This window comes from Carya illinoinensis, chromosome 9, assembly GCF_018687715.1.
Source record: "Carya illinoinensis cultivar Pawnee chromosome 9, C.illinoinensisPawnee_v1, whole genome shotgun sequence".
Lineage (NCBI taxonomy): Eukaryota > Viridiplantae > Streptophyta > Magnoliopsida > Fagales > Juglandaceae > Carya > Carya illinoinensis.
The window spans coordinates 36,722,494-36,735,226 of NC_056760.1; the positions used below are offsets into that span (position 1 = coordinate 36,722,494).

The window sequence follows — 12,733 nt, forward strand, 5'->3', positions numbered from 1 at the left end:
CTAGATATAAGTTTTGTTCTTGGTGTAATTCCTTTAAAAATCGACTTTTTCAAATGACTTTCGTTCTCGTGTACCACTTTCGCCTCCCTATGTAGAAATCAAGTTTCAACTCACATATATATTAATTACCTCCATAAGGTGATGATGTAATTAATGTTTGGAAAATAACTTTGTGTAATCTTTTTGTAGCTGTAGCAATACGCTTTAATGCTTTGTTTCAGCCTAGTTGCAGACCTTGAATTAAGGATACATTGGTTCAGCCTAGTCTACTTTCATCTGAGAAATGCTCTGATCTACATGGTTTTGTAACTCTTCTGAGCTGAACCTAAGCCTACAAACCATACAACTTATGATTAGCCTTAGCCTCGGGCAAACAATCAAATTAATCCTGTAAATGCAAGTCACAAGATTCAAAATGATCATGTCCAACTGAGTAGAGAAGCCAAAAACGAAAAAGGAAAATGACCAAAAGTTGGGACCCAGGGCCAAAGCATTATATGAACAGAATCCCCACCCCATGACATGCTTACTGTGAAGCGCACTACCAAAATAACTTTATTAACATCTAACACACAGATTAATGCAATCACTCTTTCTGCAGTTTGTGCTATGTATGAAAGAAAATTGATATGTACTTCTTGAATAACTGAGTTCAAGTTGGGCCAACTTGAATCATGTGTCTTCTCTGCATTGAGTTCTGAAGTGTTTCTCTGGCATGCCTTAGAGCACCAAGAGCTTCACTAACGCTTTCATGTAGAGGCTTCCCTTCACGACTCTCTGATCTCGCCGGAAAACTCACCAGAACTAATGCCAACGAGTTGTCAATATTATCCCCATGATCACTCCCATTATCTTCCACTGAAGATTTTAAGCTTAGACAACTGAAACAAATTACCAAATTAAATGTGATTAGCTGAAAGGCTTAAACATAATGAATTTGCAAGAACTTCGCAGATTTGAATTGAGTACCTATGATTATCGGTCTTTGGATCTTCAGAGTTGGAACTCGATTCATCGCTGTCTCTTTGTTGGATAGGATCATTGAGGTTGGAATTGTATTTGGAACTAGCAGTACCTTGAGGACAAGAATCTGTTTTTGTGTCTTCTGACACATTGTGCTCCAGGTTTTGTGAGATTACCGGGGTTGTGAATTGGGACTTGGATTCATCTACTTTTGGATCTTTGGAATCTGACGTACTTGTGGATGATGTACAAGACATTTGAAACTTTTCAGACGAACTAGACAGCTCTGGTTCCACTGATATGGCAGAAATGTTCAAGGAATTAAGCTTCTTCATCAACACTTCAAGCTTTTTTTCAGCTTTGTTCCTCAGTTTGGTCTCTTCTTTAAGATGGTTCTCTAGATCTATCAACTGTACCTCCAAACACATTTGAGAGTAAATTAGAGAAGACAGCATGCATGTCAAACAAACATTTTCTATAATGCAATTACAAACTGTTATTAAAGGGAAGTCATAGAGAGTTATAGACGGGGGCATGCATACCTTGTTGGCCAGGAGGTCTGCATTTTCTTTAGCAACTCTTGACGCGTGTCTCTCTGCAAGCAATCTCCCTCTTAGGCACTCCACAGTTCTCGAACCATCATCCCCTTCCCATTTTCGGTCGCTGAGAACAAGCCCATTTTCACAAAGTTAGAAAATGGTGTGATTATGAGAGAGAGAGAGAGAGAGAGAGAGAGAGAGAGAGAGAGAGAGAGAGAACCCCACCTCCATTTTCTTTCTTCCATGCTAGCAGATGCTGCTACTTTTCCCTTTTGGCCTATTCTCCTCCTTGATTCTATTATCCAGTCAAAAACTATCACTAGCCTCCCGCCTCTCCTCCTGCTAGCACTATTTCAGCTCAGAACTTATACAATGTAATACTTCAGAAAGAAAAAAAGATAAGATGCTAAGAAATCTGATTTTTCTTCCCCCTTTCTGACTTGTGTAGATAGAGAATGTGCGAAAACAAAAATGCTGCTGTCTATGTCAGAAGCCAAAGGTCAGAGCTTGGACTCTTTCTGCATATCAGGTAGTTATACCCATGGCCAAAGGCATTCACTGTTCATCATTAGGGTATTGATAACTTCCAAATTTAATTTTCGTACTGCCGTAGTTGAACTGTACATTAATTATACCTTATGGTTCTTGATAATCTCGACATTATAAAAGTTGTAACTTGTTTTTCTTCGTCTCTTTATAATAATATTTAAAAAAAAAAAAAACTTGTTTTTCTCTGACTTCATCTTCAATCTGATGATGTAGGTACAGTCCATGTTGGGCAATGTAGACGCACCTTTCCCAAGTACATTGTAAGTCTGAACCAAGTCATTCTTGGGCGGCAAAATAAATGCTTGCTTGCACGTCACAATGAGACCTCGTAAAAACAGACAGTTTACCATGAAAAATTACTTGATCGATCCAAAGGCCACTTCCCCATATTGTTGGCAATTCAAGTTTTGAACAACCACAGATAAGCCATCCCTCTCTCTCTCTCTGTTTCTTCTTCTTCTTCTATCTATTTTTATTTTTAATTCTGTTTTATATGGAGATAGGTGGACCACTTCAGTGTAGAAATCCAGGTACACAATCAGTAGCATTTATGCATATGCAATACTAAGGGTGATAAGAGACGTACAGACGCCGTGTATATGGTTAAATCTGTACTCCCAAAAGAGATGTCGTTTCTGGTTATTGCTCTTTATCACGTGATGTTCCTGAATCCTGAGTTGTCTTCCTTCTCCTTCACCTTGGTCGCGCGCGTGCAAAACAAAACAAAAAAGTCTCAACTTTGAGTGTGTTTTAATCCCAAAGTGTTGATTATTTTTATGCTAAGGGTTGACTCCATCGAATTGCACCCAGACGTTGCTGCGTTCATCGGAATGGCATTTTGAACATGTGCATTTTCCACGGGGGCTTTGTTTATATATATTGTCTCTTCATATACTTAGAAAACTTGAGACTTCTTTTTCCTAGTTTTTTTCTGCTCTTTTCTTATTATTATATTTTTTCTTATGATAAATGATATTTAAAGTCGTGAAGTATGTAAATACTGTGTAATTTATATAAAAAAATGAGTAAATATCAAACTTACATAAAAAAATTAATTTTTTAATAATATTAATGCTACTTATCATCCTTATGATGATAATTGTCACATTATGAAATGATGAATAGATTTTTTTATTTTTTAATAGTGGACCCTACTTTTTTTTAAAATGACTGTACTGCATTTACGTACTCTACTACTGTATATAGCATTACTCTTTTTGTTATAGATACCTTTAGATGTATTAAAAGCAATGTGGTATGCTAGTGGATTTCAGGTAGGCCATGCTGCAATTATAATCTCTAATTGTATATCCCATGCTGTGAAGCTGGAAATCATTTAAGCTTTTATCTTTCGTTAAATATATATATATATATATAAAAGCTGCTAAGGTAAATTATATGTGACTATTTTTGAATGTACGTATATCTGCTTGCACTGTACTCAAAGAAATGACTTATCATCATCCCCTTTATTTTGACTTTTGCATTATATTATCAATACATCTACCTACCTTAGCTTCCACAGCAAAATACAAATACACAATCAATGTACTCAATTATCATCTAACTGGATTCTGGACCACCTTCAACCTTTTTATCTATGGGTGGCATTTTTGCATGTTTCAGCAGATTGTAATGGTTTCCTATAAACTTTTTGGCTTGTGCTGGTTTTGGTTGGAAGGTGACGAGCACTCACGTGGGCTCCAACTGCTGAAATTGTCGATGGGGCCTTATTTTGAGCGACTCAACCACGCAAATAAACATGAAATTATTTAAAATCTACACGTTAACAGATGTTTGAGACTATAACTTGATGTTGTCCGGCTTTTAGTGCGAGAACTTTGGGCTCTTATGGCTTATTCCTATCCAGAAAAGAGGCCCATTACTAGGCCTGTTTGTATAGAACCAGTTGGATTACTAGCGTCCACAGTAAGTTGCTTTGGTAAATTCAGCTTTCCTTCTCCCTTGGTAACTCAACAACACTTGGGCCTTTCTCTTTAGGTCCCTCTGATTCTTGTGTATTATAATACATTGCATTTATCTCGGGCTGTATCATTCTTCTATGTTATGATAGCAAATCGTATTCTGAGAAACATGCAGAGCATGACATCTCTTGATCTTTCTGGATGAAGTCTTGGAAACTTTTGTACAAGGTCACCATTTTGAAAGGAAGAAGAAAAATAAGCAAACGTTGTTTGTTGCTAAATTGCTTGTTTCTCCTAAAGTCTGGGGGTTTTGAAATCACCATCAACCCCATCTATATATATATATATATATATGATAATATGGCTGTAATGTCCATGCTAACTTATGTGAAGTGGGTTTGTTGCAAAATATATAAACATAATTGTCAACTATGTTGCTGAATTATATGTTTCTCTCTATGTAAAGTTTGGGATTTTAGGTGGTGGGAAAAGCTAGAAATAAATGCAAAAATCAACTGCAAGCGAAGTTTTTCTGTATCTATATTATACATAGATACGGTCTACAACGAATTCTGTCACAAACCCAAACCCCTAGCTGCTATAAACCTATAAAATATCTGTTTATCCCTTCATTTATTTAGCTCCAAATCAACAACAGATGCCTCTCTCAGTCTCTCTCACCTTAACCACAGGTGTCCTTTTCAATATACAAAATGATTTTTGTTAACAATCCAAATCATCGTAATCATTCATTGTGAGTCCCCCCCTCCATCTCTCTGTGGTGATCATTCATCACACTTGTCATGTACACTCTCCAACGGATCTCCTACTGCCAATCTTGACCAGGAGCTCCCACAATCGTTGGATCTCCCCAAAGACATCATCAGTGGGAAGAGGGAACCTGCAGCAGGGGCACGTGTTGCTCTTCCTCAGCCAAGGCAAAATGCACATCCAATGAAACAAGTGCTCGCATGGCAACTCGCACACGTCCCTCCCTTCTCTCATCTCCTCCTTACATATCACGCACTCCACCCCACGGCCTCTCACCCCCACCGATGGAAGCGCTACAACCGCCGCCGGTGACGCTGCTACTTTCCCATCACCATCGCCACCACAATGACCCATTTCACCCACGAACTTCCAGCACCTCGTCACCATTTCGACGTACGGAATCAAGACCGACCCGTTGTAAAACCCAATGCCGGAGAGCGTCAACATGGCACCAGACCAGAGCTTGCTCGCAGCTGCGCGCCATTTGGTGGGAGATGTTTCGAGGGCTTCTGGGTTGTGTTGGCGGATCTCGCAGAGCAAGAGGAGCAGCAGCACGGCGTCGAGGTCTCGTTGTTTGATGGTGATGGAGGGAAGTGGAGGTGGCGGGGGTGGTTTGGGGTGAAGGTGAAGCGTGAGGCGGCGGAGAGAGGAGAGGAGGTGGCGAGCAATGAGGAGAGCTTTGTGCTGGAGGGAGAGGGAGTGGAGGTGGTGGAGGGTGAGGGAGAAAAGGGCGGGGGAGGAAAGGAGAGAAAGGAGGCGGTAGTGGTGGCGGTTGATATCTGAGAATATTGAGAGGGTGAGATCTGAGAGTTGGGGAGGAGACAGAGTTGAGAGTGCAGCCATGATGGTGGTTGCCTCTGCCATCATGGGATCGTGTGCTTGAACTTCACTTTGGCACTTTTTAAGGGTGCGAAAGCTTGCGGGAATGAGTGGAATGTGTGGCTTTTTATGAGATTGATTGACCATTTTGGAACTGTGGTGACCTGGTGGGTTATTTTAATGACTATTTGCCCCTTATTTTAGGTGATGGAACTTGGAAGTGAGAGACGAAGGATATATAAGATTAATAAAAAGAGATTTTTATTTTTTTGATAGGTATCAATTCCGATGACATTGCTGAGAAAAAAATCCAATGAAATCTTTTCTCCTTTTCAGTTTATTATTATTGTTTTTTCCCTCATAGAATAAATAGTCTTGTTAAGTTTAAGATTCGTATAATAGTTCGGAATGAAAAAAAGAATTATCCTTCACTTACGATAGTAATTCAGGCGTTGATACTCTTGACATTTATCTATCAAATAAATAGTAAACAAGCAAATAAAAATAAGTAAAGGGAAATATATAGATTTATGTGGTTTAATTTAAAAGATTACATCCACAAGTTGTTTGAGGGTAAAATCTATTATGATTGGTGATTTTTCAATCTCTCATGATCTCACGTATTGCTCAATACAATAGAAAATTTTAATTTAGGCATTGACTAGTTATATGTAAAGAGTCCTCTTCATTTGTAGATATCTCATCCTTTTATACAAATCTGTTTTCTTCTTTAGAGTGACAGAGTCCCACTTGACTCGTGAAATCTTTTTCTTTTAGGAGTCTCTTCCTTGTCTTATAATTTCTTTTGGTTTATCTCTTCGTTACTTCATTTTTTTTTTTATCTTATTTCTTCCCTACTTTATCTCTTAGATTTATCTGTTCCTTATTATTAATAATAGGTTTTCAAAGGGTCGGACCAGTGATCAATTTAGTCCCTAACAAGTATTTTCTCGTTCCATGAAACAACACACGTAATGAGTATAAATAAATAAATAGGACTATGTTGGCATATCTATGCAACCTTAATTAGTCCCTTTGGCTTAAAAAATATTAGTGCTTTTGACTAATAATTGCTTATGCATGCTTCATTCAAGACATGCATTGTTCCTGTCAGTTTCCAAATTAATGCTTTCAGTATCTTTATGATAAGAGCATGAAAACATCATTGTGTGCCAAATAGTACTTAACATAACCCTCGAGCGAATATAAAATTCTACGTGACATAGCGAATTAAACACTGGTAAAAACTGCAATTATCACTCACAGTAATTCCAATTACAGGCAATTATATGTCAAGTTTGGACAAAACAGTCTTCCAAGAAAGGATCTATTTTCCAGAGAAGAAAACGAGTATATTATAGGGAGTCTGGAGATCTGCATATGATATGTGTAAAAAAGGGTTGGATTAGAAAATAATGGAGGTGGCTGAGAATTCAGCGTTTTTGTCGACAAGTACCTGTCCAGTTCAAGCACCTTTGTCACTTCTTTTCTTTTCATTATCTCTAATAGTGATTGCCTTAATTCTAACCGGCAACAAAACAAGCAGAAAAAAAGAAACATTTTGGGCCATCCATGGCTCTTTCCTCTTGTCCCCAGCAACTTCAGTAACAAGCATGCGAAGATGGTGGAAACAAGTAATCATTCTGTAAACCCTGCACTTGTCATGGCCATTTCTCACCCTTCACATTTGCATGCACCAACTTCTCCTTTCAAGTTACAGTGGACTTTGAGCAACTTGTTTAGGCTCACGTGCTAGATAAGTGTAGCATTACGAATTATAATGATTTAACGAAGTAAGGGTAAAATCTTAAATTCTTGGACGGACATTGTGACCACCATCATCATGCATAGTAGGAGTTTTTTAACTCTTTAAAGGAAGTGATAGCATCGGGGCAACAAAAGTATGGTGAATACTCCGGACCGACAAAAGCAAGGCGTTCACAGGTAATAAAGGTTTTCCACTAGAAACAGGAAAAATGAAAAGCCTAAAACATCTCATTTAAAGTTTAAAGATGAGCTGTAAGCATTTTTACTCACTCTTCATTAGTCACATAATTATCATCTCTGTCAAAGTGACGCCATAATGCCTTCAAAGGTTACTGTCAACTATGATCTAGATCTCATTATGTTTATGCATGGAACAATAGTCAACAGAAAGTATTCATTTTCCTCTTATTTTGGACAAAACATATCAATTCAATACTATTTCTTCCTAATGGTAATATCATCAACCTAAGCACATATTTCTTATAAACTGAGAAATTATGGGGATACAAAGTCTTGGCTCTTCTGGAGCCGTGCAGTTTTCTTTTCATCATATTGCTATGGAATAAACAGAAATTAACTGATGAGTAATGACCAGAATCTACTTCTCGCCTTAAGGGAGGTTGATCTAATTCCTGAAGAGCAGCAATTAATCAGTAATCACCAAGCAGCAGCCACTCGAAGGACGGTTAGCCACCAGAATCTCACTGATATTTTGAAAAATTGACAGCATTAGATACACTAATTGCTACTGAAGAACAAAAAATCCCAATAGTTTGGACGTCATTTGCAGAGTTTTCCAAGGTCTGGCTCAACAGGAACTCCAGGTTTACAGCCTTGGATGGAGCTAGAAGTTTTAAGTCTCTCCAACATATTTTGCAGCCAGACCAGCATTGGGCAAGAAGGAAGCACTACTGAGTCTCACTCTCAGTGTTTTTTGATAAAAAAATAAAATAAACAAGTCTCACCCTCAGTATTTAAGGTCCCCAACTAGCTTATACAATATGATATCAACAAATTGATTCCTACACAGAAGAACATAGCTTGATCCAACTTCTTAGCACCCAGGCCAGGTCACCGAATGTATCTCTTAAAAAAGGAAACAATTTAGAGCTTCAATTTCAGACTGCACAATTCTGAAATTTATAGATTCCCACTACTGAGCATCTAGGTGCTATTTCTCAATAAATTGGGCATCCAAAGTTGAACAGTCAATCTGTGTCACTGTGGCTCCATTGATGCATAGTTTACATTCACTGCATAACCCAATCCTATTTTGCAATAATTTTTTTTTAATGAACGAGTGTCAACTGTAAATACTCTCCTCATCTAACTCTTCCCTTGAAACATATCCTTTCTCTCTCATTAACCCAAGCAACCCTCCCAACATTTCATATATCTCTTCAGTTCTTCCATTTGATTCATCCCTAGAAATAAAACTTTGTAATGCTCCACCTGTTTGAATCAAACTACTGCCTGGGGTCTTTTTCAACCCAATTTTCTTCATCCTTTCCCTGATCTTATCAGCTTCTTCCCATCTCCCAGCTTGAGAATACAAATTTGCCATAATAATGTAATTCCCAGAATTTTCAGGCTCAACCTCAAACAAACGATCACAAACGAATTTCCCCAGTTCAACATCACCAGAAACAGAGGCCCCATTAAGAAGTGCACCCCAAACTTTAGCAGTTGGTTCAATTGGCATTTTAGACACAAATTCTGTAGCTTCAGATAGTCTCCCAGCTCGGCTAAGAACACCCACCATGCAAGCATAATGCTCCACTGAAGGCTGTACGCAATATTCCATAAACATGGCATCGAAGATTTTCCAAGCTTCTTCTACCATTCCAGAATGAGCACAGGCTGCCAATACAGCTGTAAAGGTCACCGAGTCTGGCCTAATCCCACTATTTAGCATCTTGTTAAAAAGGCTAATGGCCATATCAGCATCTCCATGGGATGAATACGCCGAGATTATTGCTGTCCAAATGATCAGGCTTCTACCCTTTGATTGATCAAAAATCTGTTGTGCCCCATGAAGAAATCCTGACTTTGCATAAGTATCTATGATGGCAGTTGCAACATAAATATTGTGATCGCAATTATTTCTAACAGCATAAGCATGTATTTCTTTCCCTCCTTTTAGGTTTGAAAAATGTGAAATTGTAGGAAGAATGCTTGAAAGTGTTACGGTATTAGGTTTAAAACCACATGCCTGCATTTCTTGAATTAAATCTAAGACTCCTTCATGCTGGTTGTTCTGAACCAAACCTGAAATCAGAGCATTCCATGTACTCAATCCTGGGCTTTTCATTTCTCGGAAAAGATCCATTGCTTTGCCTACAAAACCATGAACCATGTAGCCTGAAATCATGGATCCATAGGTGACTTCATCCTTCTCGGTCATCTCTTCAAATAACTGTTGAGCATAGTCCAAGCTACCACATTTTGCATATAACCCAATGATAGCGTTACATACAGAAATATCGATCCCAATTTGGCTCTCATTCACGAATCGATGAATTTCCATCCCAAGAATAAGGTCGGTCGACTGACCACATGCCTGCAGGACACTAACGACTGTCATCCCATTGGGCCGCAACCCAGCTGAATCCAACATCTCTCTATACAAGTCCTTACACTCCTCATAAAATCCAGCCTGAGAATACCCGGCTATCATTGAATTCCACGACACGATATCTCTCTCTGGCATCCAATCGAACACGGTTCTCGCCAAGACAATCTCATCACATCTCGAGTAGTAGGTAATCAAAGCATTGACGACAAAAATATCAGAGTCTAACCCATGTCGAAAGACAAAACAATGAACCTCCCGAGCAAACCTTGAATCAGAAAATGACGATGATAATGACTTCAGAGCACACGACATCGTATAACAATCCGGTTTCACATCCATAAAATGAGAGCGCACCAGGGATGTAAACAGTTTCAGCATGTCGAGGTGCATGTTGTGAAGGGAGTAGCCAATGAGCAAAGCATTCCAAGAGAATATATTTCTGGAAGGGATTCTATCGAACACGTGGCGGGCTTCGCGGAGGTGATTTGCTTTGGAATAGAGGGTGATAAGCTTTGACGCAAGGAAGTTGTTGGGTGTGACGGAGAAAAGGACGATGCGGGCATGGAGCTGCTTTGCCAGGCGGACGAGGCCGTGGTCCGTGCAGTGCTGAATGAGGCAGCCGCAAGCGCCGTAGTCGAGGCCATCAGCTGCTAAGAGGCTTTGCAGGGCACGTTGGACGTAGCCGTTGGAGTCACCTTTCAGTGGCTTGGTGATCCTCATTCATTAGTTCGGTCGAGGACCATCAAATCGTCGGTCCTTTCAAATAACGTTTCGAAGAGTTCCCTCTTATTGTATTGACTATTAGGTCTGAATTGACTATGGATCCTTATTTGTTAGGAATTTGCATTTCGGTAAAAATCTTCTGGGCAGGAAGTTTTCAAACTTGAGAGTTATTTCGTTGAAAAATGCTTAATGCAGTCAGTTGAGATAAGCGGCTTGTAGTCAGGTTCTACGTATCTTAATGACTAATGAAACGGTACGTATGCAATCCACAATTCTGAAACCCATCCTCCCAAACACAACTCCACTTCGTCCAAACACTTAACCTCTTTCATCTCCACTCAGCTTCTCCTCTCTCCTCTGATCTTCTCATTCTCTCATTCCCTCCATCCTTCTGTCAAAGGCGACAATTCCACCCCTTTGTCGAAGACGGTGATTCTTGGAGAAGGAGAAAGATGCCCTTTCAATTGAAGCTAATCGTTCATCTCATTTTATATTTTTTTACTATTTTAGTGGTTAGTCTAGTGCACGATGCAGTCTGTTTTCACTTTATTGCCTTAGGGGCAATTGCCTCTTACATGTATGATGATGGATGCCTCCAGGGGTTATTACAATTCTTCTTCTTTGGGTACAGTTGGAGCAATATGTGAGTTTTCGAGCACTTTGGAGGCTTTGGAGGAGGCTTATTCCCTCAGGTTCCTAGAGCCAAAAGGTCTGCCTAATGCAGATTTTCCTGTCCAATTACTTGAAATCCCTCCGCAAGTGGAATTATTGGTTTCTGCGGAAGGTCCAGCCCTTAGGCAATACAGGTCGCCTTCACCCCTGAGGGCACCTGATTCGGATGATCTGCCGCTCTAAATGAGGAGGGGGTTTCCATTTGCAGAAATAGAGGTTTAGAAGCGTCCTTACAAGTGCAAATTCGGACTATAGAAAAAAAAAAAAAAAAAAAAAGAAATCCTATCATTTGGTGGGATGGCAGCTATGGGGCCTTCGTGAATGAGTCTTTAATATTGCTCAAAAACCAGAATGAATATGATTGGCAAATAGAATGCACGGAACGATGTCAATCCTAAATTGGCCCTAACCCTAGCTCACCCCCAATTCTGTTCATCTCGAAGCCCCCTAACCCTAGCCCCTTCCCCTTTATAGAAAGAGTCGACGCATCATTTTGCTAGGCATCTTGATATGGTGAAGCCGAAGACCCACACGAAAGATGACCCGGGCAATTGTCGAAGACCCCAACAAAATGCAACTAATTTGAGAAAACAACATGACAAAGGCTTTTGACCAGAGCACCACACAAGGTCGATGGAAGCTGTCTAAAAAACCAGAGCACCAAAGTAAAGAGGGAGAACCTGTTGCTTTTCATTTTTGTGTTTTTATTTTTTATTTTAAATAAATATCAGCTGACGTGGTATAGTCGTTTACGCCTCGTTTACATGGGGTGACTGTACGTAAAAGTTCTGTGTTTCATTACATACAGTCGTAAAGTACATAAATATTGTATAATGTTTTTGAAAAATAATAGAATTTACTATTAAAAAATTAAATTTTTTTTCATGCAAATCCAATATTTACTTATTTTTTAAAGAAATTGCGCGGCGCTTGTTTACTTTATGATTGTAAATATCATTTCTCATTTCTAAAACTTTTGTCTTTTTTCTTGTTGATTTATCATAGTATACAAAATTAAAACTAATCCAAGTGTAAGTGGATTGGATCTTCTAGTATTTTTAATTTTTTATGAGTCTAGTTGATTGTCGGGGGATGTGAAAAAGATAATATAATAAATAATTCGATTTTTTTAAATCATCTTAAAATAAAAATAATATTAAAAAATAATATTCTAATAATTATTTGCATATTATATTCTAATAATAATTCAACTTTCAACAAAATGTTTGCATATTGTATTCCAAATTTTTAGAAACTCATAATTAAGTTCCACCATGTCACATTAATTAAACTTATTAAAGCAAAATTGTCATATAATACACGTCAACCAATAGAAAACCAACACATTGTTATTCTTATCATTCTATTTAAATATATATATATATATATATATATTTACATATCAATATGTGTGTTTAAATAAGAAAATA

At 38.5% G+C, this 12,733-nt stretch overlaps 3 protein-coding genes across 3 annotated transcripts; all 3 read right to left on the reverse strand.

Annotated features, from left to right (window-relative positions):
- Positions 1–119: 119 nt before the first annotated feature.
- Positions 120–2,115, reverse strand: LOC122277224 (suppressor protein SRP40). The gene is made up of 4 exons (XM_043087150.1): positions 1,728–2,115; positions 1,506–1,626; positions 970–1,373; positions 120–881 (listed from the first exon to the last, which is right to left on the reverse strand). Exons 1-4 carry the CDS (start codon positions 1,745–1,747, stop codon positions 653–655), a joined length of 774 nt encoding a protein of 257 aa, XP_042943084.1. The 5' UTR covers positions 1,748–2,115; the 3' UTR covers positions 120–652.
- Positions 2,116–4,492: 2,377 nt separating this feature from the next.
- On the reverse strand, positions 4,493–5,841 carry LOC122275339 (E3 ubiquitin-protein ligase SGR9, amyloplastic). Its single transcript, XM_043084355.1, has one exon. It carries the CDS (start codon positions 5,711–5,713, stop codon positions 4,778–4,780), a length of 936 nt encoding a protein of 311 aa, XP_042940289.1. The 5' UTR covers positions 5,714–5,841; the 3' UTR covers positions 4,493–4,777.
- A 1,941-nt stretch (positions 5,842–7,782) lies between these two features.
- LOC122277620 (pentatricopeptide repeat-containing protein At2g37310) lies at positions 7,783–11,185 on the reverse strand. Its single transcript, XM_043087699.1, has one exon. It carries the CDS (start codon positions 10,626–10,628, stop codon positions 8,637–8,639), a length of 1,992 nt encoding a protein of 663 aa, XP_042943633.1. The 5' UTR covers positions 10,629–11,185; the 3' UTR covers positions 7,783–8,636.
- Positions 11,186–12,733: the final 1,548 nt, after the last annotated feature.

What these genes read in the sequence shown, in the direction of transcription:
- LOC122277620 (XM_043087699.1), bottom strand. Translation starts at nt 10,628, where the DNA reads ATGAGGATCACCAAGCCACTGAAAGGTGACTCCAACGGCTACGTCCAA.
- LOC122277224 (XM_043087150.1), bottom strand. Translation starts at nt 1,747, where the DNA reads ATGGAAGAAAGAAAATGGAG. An exon ending in ATGGAAGAAAGAAAATGGAG is followed by an intron (nt 1,627 to 1,727) that starts GTGGGGTTCTCT and finishes GCTTGTTCTCAG; the next exon opens with CGACCGAAAATGGGAAGGGG. An exon ending in CAGACCTCCTGGCCAACAAG is followed by an intron (nt 1,374 to 1,505) that starts GTATGCATGCCC and finishes TTGGAGGTACAG; the next exon opens with TTGATAGATCTAGAGAACCA.
- LOC122275339 (XM_043084355.1), bottom strand. Translation starts at nt 5,713, where the DNA reads ATGGTCAATCAATCTCATAAAAAGCCACACATTCCACTCATTCCCGCA.